Here is a 6,666-nt window from a genome sequence, read left to right as displayed (position 1 = left end):
CAAACAGTCAGTGTTGAGATTTAAAATTTATAGATTATACTTTACTTTGGGCACGGATCTAAAAATTTTAATATGGGGAGCCAAATTTTAGATTAATTTTTTTATTCTATAAAAATAATTAACATATAGTTATTAGAATTAATTTTTTAAAAGATTTATTAAAATATATATATAATTATAATTTTTTTTATAATTTTATTTTAATATGATAATTACATAAAAAAATATAACAATATCAATGATACATTATAAAATTATAAAATACTAATAATTTATAGTGTGTTTAGTTAAAATTATCACATATCTTATTAATTAAAATTAATTTTTTTAAAAATTTAAAAAAATTTAAAAATAAATTATAAATTATTAATTATTTGAAAGACACAATATCCTTATAAAATACAAGATATAAGATATCTTTATAAAATTTTTTCTTTTAACAACGTAAATTTAGAAGAAAAATGAATTTTTTTTACAAGAAAATAATATCTAAAGTACATAATGTGCTTACCAAAATATAACTATGTAAGTCATTATTAATATAATAATATAAATATTAAATATATTAATATAAAAAAATAAATAATTTTTTTAAAATAAATATAGAGATTATTATATAAAAACTAATTTGAAAGATATAAAGATGAGGGTATGATATTAAATTAGTTAAATAAACAATATTAGTGAATTAAACAATTAAAACATAAATTCATCACATAATAAAAAATAATACATATAAAATTATTAAATTACATAATATTTTTTTATTTTTAAATACATATCTTATATATAAGTATAGTTTCTTAAAATTTTGGGGGCGAAATCCGTCCTGTCTTTGTATAATAAGTTTTGTCACAAGATTTCTTTACTATGCCATACCATACAAAGTTTTTAGCTCCTTGGTAAGGGAATTATTTCATGTTAGGTATAGAAGGATCATAGACAAAACCAAAGCTTACATTATGCACAATAATTTTAATTTGAATGTATTTTGATGCTATATGAATATGTTATAGATTATATATGAGAAGATAAATATGATAGATATGCTTTCATGGATAGAAGAGTGTGGGAGGAAGGAGGATTGAAGGGGTGTGATTCTTGGGTTGTCTCAACTTAAAAGACTTCTTCATAAGTTTTGTTTTGATTAGTATTTTAGGTGGGTTGTGAATGTTTTCTGCATGTGAGAATATATAATATAAAAAAAAAATATTAGAAAAGATGAGATATCATGTATATGTTGTGCAAGCTATGAAACATAAAATTAAAGTTGTCTTACTATATTGCGTTAATTTTTTTGGTTAAATTACTCTCCCAATTCTATAATTTTATAAAATTTATAATTAAATTCTTATAGTTTAACATTTTATATTTGAGTTTCTATTCAATTTTAAATTTTATAATTAAATTTTTATTGTGAAAAAACAAAAAACAGAAAAGGTAAAGTGCTAAAATATAAAAAAGCAGAATAGCGATTACTTTTTTTTTAAATATACAAAACACCTCCGGCAATTGTACTGTTTTTATTTTTTATTTTTTGAAAAAACACAAATCCTCCTAACAATTACATATTTTTATTTTTTAAAAAAACATAAATTGCCTTCGACAATTACACTTTTATAATTTTTTATTTTAAAAAAACACAAAAATAGCTCCCAACAATTATCCTTTTTATTTTTGTAAAAACAAAAATCGCTCCTGCCATTTTGACTTTCTATAAATTATTCTCCTATAATTTAGAAAAAACCGAAAAACTACCATATTTTTGGAATCCTCACACACTCTCTCCCAATATCAATTTTATTTTATTGAGTTACATAGAGCTAAGTTATTACTGCTATAGCATATTAGATATCAGAAACTATTCTAAAACGGATAAAATTGAGACCACGTAAGAAAAAAAGAACTAAAACTAAAATTAAAACTTACTACAAACGTTAAAAATACAATCCCACTATACTTATTTCTATAAAAAAATCAGTTGGTGGTAAGTTATTTTGTCGATTTTTCTCTTAGTTTTCAAGTGTTTTAATTTTTAGATTTGAAATTTATGCACCAATAATGCTTGGAAAGTAATAGAAAATCAGCATAAAACAACATAAAGTGACTTTGAGAGAACCCCTCATTTCTTATCATTTGGTCCTAAAACTTGGACAGCTATAATGATTTTATTTGTAGTCTTGAATAAAATCTACTAATTTTGGAAAAAAAATCAAATACGATAATTTTAGATTATTATCTTTCTGTCATTACCATTTATACTCTAATTTTAACAGATTTTACCTATAAATATTAGCAATAATAATAAGCACATTATTTCTAGACATTTTTTTATGTGAATAACTATCAAGTTGTATACTACTATTTTATTTGCAGTGACCTCAAACAAACAGTAAAGGAACTAATTTTTGTTAATATCAATTAAATAACTTTTTTGAAATTATTTTTTAGAGTTTAGCTAATATGTGTCTTTAGGACACATAATAAACTTATCATTAATGGAAGATTCAATTTTTTTTAATAAATATAAAACAAATGCATTAAAAATTTAAATTTTGTGTATTTCTAATAAAAAATTTTCAATTTGTAATTTTCACATGTATTTTTAAGATATAAAATAGATAAATTTTATTTTTAATTCTAAATTATAAATTTTAAATCATAAATAATAAATTATAAATCCTAAATCCTAATTCTAAATTCTAAACTCTCCAAAAGAATAAGAGTTAAAAAAAATTTCAATAAAAAATTGACTAATATTTACTAATTAAAACTTAACTTGATTCCTTACTTATTCTTGACGTAGATAATTATTTAAAAGATAAATGTGATTAGATGATTATTAAAAAATTTTACCGAGTCATTACGTTAAATTTAAACTCTAAAAATTACTATTACAAAACTCTATATGCTTCCCTATGTTAATCATCTTCCATCTAAGGAACTTGACAGTTGATCATTGATACTATCATACCTATAATTTTGATGGCTACAACGTTCACTATGCATGTGTATTCTTGATGAAGACTCATCAAGAACCAAGCATTGAGTTTCTGCTAGATTGTTGTCTCCATTATTATTGCTCCAAGGGTGCTTTTGCAATACCCTAATTCCTTCCAATTCCATTGCCACTTCCTTCATGCTTGGTCTATCTTCCCCTTTAAGGCTTAAACATTTTGCAGCAAGAATAGCAACCTCCTTGATCTCTTGCTCATTTTTCTCATTCAGAATTCCATCCTGAATTGCGTCGGACAAGCGATTCGCTTTCAAGCAAGAAAGGAAGTAGATAGCAAGACTTCTTTTCTCTTCCGATCTATCAAAAGAAAGAGGCTCTTCGCCTGTTAGAAGCTCTGCAAGCACCACTCCAAAACTATAAACATCACTTTTCTCAGTCAATTGGCTTGTTTGCATGTACTCAGGGTCCAAATATCCAATAGTTCCTTGCACCATGGTGGCTAATGCAATTTGATCTTGTGGAACAAATCTTGAAGCTCCAAAATCAGATACTTTAGCAGTGTAAGTGCTATCTAATAGAATATTGGCACTTTTGATATCTCTATGGATAATTGGAATTGAGGCTGCTGAGTGCAAATATGATAAAGCTCCTGCTGCTTCTGTTGCTATTCTCAAACGGGTCTCCCAAACCAAATTATTTGCATTTCTACCCTTGTGCATGAAATTGAAAAGTGTACCATTGTTAATGAATTCGTAAACTAGTAAAGGAACCTCTGTCTCTAAACAACAACCTAAAAGTTTCACTACGTTACGATGATTGATTCGAGACAGAACAACCACCTCGTTAATGAATTGTTCAATTTGGCTTTCATCAACTATTTTAGATTTTTTTATTGCGACAATTCTGTTATTCGTTAGAACTCCTTTGAAAACTGTGCCATATCCTCCTCTGCCGATGATTAGCTTATCATCATAGTTCTTTGTGGCCTTCTTCAGTTCATCTTCTGTAAAGAGTTGAACTGTTTGAGAGGATTCTCCTCTTGTAGAAATCTGTTGTAGCAGAATATAACCACCATTTTGTTTGAAAAATTTCTCTTTTAGTTTGCTGAGTTTTCTTTTTTGATACATCCAGTATAGAAAGAAAATCACCGCAAAAAGAGCAATGAATCCTGCACCTCCACCTATACATTAAAAAAAATGTTGGAACATAATTGTGAAAATCTCCTTTAAAGTGAATGAAAAGTTACACTTATGGTTTTAAGAGGGAATAAATAATAAATGAATTTTGTTAAAAAAATAAGGTATAAATTCAGGTATAGTTAGTTGAGAGTCGTAAAATAATAATTTAGTGAAACATGTTAAATCATTTAATGATTTTTAATTATCGATTTCACATGGGGTTAGTTGTACTCGAGTTTAAAAGAGGTTAATAATGGACTTGATTTTCTTACCAATGACAAACTTGGGAAGTGCATTATTCTCTTGACACCTTCCTTCCTTTGTTCCATTTCCATGTTGTCCCTTAGGACAAAAACATCGGTATGTTCCATTCATATTATGGCAGTTATCATCACTTATGCAATCATGTCTTCCTATCTTACATTCATCAATGTCTGCAACAACGTTTCACACAAGTTCAAACCAAATTAATACTAAAGTTCACTTATTTTACAATTCTTTCCACTATTTTCATTTTTTGTAGCTTTTAAAATTGAAGCAAATCATAATAAATAAAAGGAAAAGTATAGGGTACCAACATATTATCTGTCAATTTATTGCCAATAATAATTAATTATTATATTTTAAACACATATATAAAGAGACACATCCAAAAAATATTTCTATAAAGATATTTCTATTAAACACAGTCATAAAAAAGACATTTTTATTAAACACATCTACGAAGACACTTTCATTAAACACAGTTATAAATAAGAGTTGGCAGAAATTGACATAAATATTGTTGGTAACGTAACTAGACCGTAAATAAAATGCAACAACATAAAGATAGGGGAAGATTTTTTGGCAAGAACAAAATGCAGGTAGAACATGCTAATTAACCTTCTTATAACGACTAGTGTATTAATTGGCAAAAAGTGGCTATACTATGTATTCAATTTTTTTTTTATTAAAACATGTGTAAAATACACTATGTATAGAATAAAAATTTCTAATTTGATAGCTAATTTTTTATGTTCTATCACAAAATATGATATATATTAAAAATGTTATTTATATACTAAAATTAATTATTAATATATTTTTATATAAATATATATTTTATTTAATTTATTTTCAATGTATATTTTATATTACTTGGTTTATACTAAGTATGATGGTAAAATAAAATAGATTCAATATATCACGTACCTGAGCAACCATCAGGATGGTATGGGTTTCCTTCAAAACCAAACTTGCATCGACATTGGTAACCATTGGCATTAAATCTCACACACTTGCTATTTCCTTTGCAAGCATTGGTACCTCTGTTTTTAGAAGCCTCGCATGTTTCATTTCCAATACTCCAATCATAGATCACAGCGACATCATCAAAACGCAGCTTCTTCAAATCCTTCTTATAAAACGTATAGTTTCCATTTTTGACAACGAAAGAATAGCTGCAATCGTTGAAACTCAAAGATTCTTCGAAATTATCAAAGCTTGCTGCTTGGATAGAGATATTCACCATGTTAGGAGGAATATCCATCTGACAACACCCGAATCCGGAACAACTTTCATCAACGATATCAAACATATTGCCATAGCATCTTGATAAACACCCAGTTGAATATGTTCTCCCACCATCATAGGAGCTATTAAGGTAGCCGAAAGTGTCGCAACCGACACTAACGAACTTGTTGTCGTTTCTAGAAACCGTGAAAGATGGAAAAGTGACGAGGTACGTTGTTTCGTCACTGCTTGTGTCTCTGCAAGATTTGGAAACTGGTGCCATCATTTCAACTTGGCCTTTGGTGATGTTTATGGATGTGACTTGGAAATCTCCGGATTTCAAAATGGAATCTTGTTCTTCGCAAGTGAGTTCGAATGGTTCGTCCATGGAACAATTCTCGCCGGTTGTTTTTGATTTTCCTATTCCAAATGGATATGGAATTTGAACACCTCCACACTCTCTTCGGCACCCATCAAGAGCTTGATTATGGTCACGATTTGCAGCTACTACTCCTAGAGGGACTAGTGCAACAATTAGCATCATGACCTTTAGTTCCATTGTCACAATATTAGTGTGTATATCAAATATCAGATATCAATATATATGTCACTTATTTGCAATATCAAGTATACTTCGAAGATTAGTCTTGGTAAAATTTATCCTTATATAGGTGCCCAAAGGAATATGAACATATATGATCAAGTTAGGCAAGTGCCACCAAAGTCGTACTTGTGCGTTAAAATCTTAAAATATAGTTAAAAAAGAAAGAGAATCTATTTTTATATAATCAGCTAGTAGTTTAAAATATATATTAAAATATAAAATAAATATTTAAAATAAATTAAATAACATATATATTAATATATACTAACTGATTTTAATATATACATAACATTATTTATATATCTTTCAATATAAAAAAATAATGTTAGAAAGACAATAAAATATACAATAAATTAAAATTATATTATTTGACTTAACATCTATAATGTTACATAAATAATATTTATAATTACACATTTATTAAATTTAATATTATT

The 6,666-nt window shown here is 26.8% G+C and overlaps 1 protein-coding gene across 1 annotated transcript; it reads right to left on the bottom strand.

Moving 5' to 3' along the window:
- Positions 1-2,925: 2,925 nt before the first annotated feature.
- On the bottom strand, positions 2,926-6,199 carry LOC107647626 (wall-associated receptor kinase 5-like). Its single transcript, XM_016351692.3, has 3 exons — positions 5,326-6,199; positions 4,407-4,568; positions 2,926-4,136 (listed from the first exon to the last, which is right to left on the bottom strand). The coding sequence occupies exons 1-3, from the start codon at positions 6,182-6,184 to the stop codon at positions 2,926-2,928; spliced, it is 2,232 nt and encodes a 743-aa protein (XP_016207178.2). The 5' UTR covers positions 6,185-6,199.
- Positions 6,200-6,666: the final 467 nt, after the last annotated feature.

Source organism: Arachis ipaensis, chromosome B6 (genome assembly GCF_059453495.1).
Source record: "Arachis ipaensis isolate K30076 ecotype BB chromosome B6, ASM5945349v1, whole genome shotgun sequence".
NCBI classification, from domain to species: Eukaryota; Viridiplantae; Streptophyta; class Magnoliopsida; order Fabales; family Fabaceae; genus Arachis; species Arachis ipaensis.
This window is presented reverse-complemented; position numbering and strand designations above follow the sequence as displayed.

Coding starts and splice junctions, on each gene's coding strand:
- LOC107647626 (XM_016351692.3), bottom strand. CDS start 6,184: ATGGAACTAAAGGTCATGATGCTAATTGTTGCACTAGTCCCTCTAGGA. Junction 4,569..5,325: donor CCATCCTGATGGTTGCTCAG/GTACGTGATATA, acceptor ACGTTGTTGCAG/ACATTGATGAATGTAAGATA. Junction 4,137..4,406: donor ACTTCCCAAGTTTGTCATTG/GTAAGAAAATCA, acceptor TTTAATGTATAG/GTGGAGGTGCAGGATTCATT.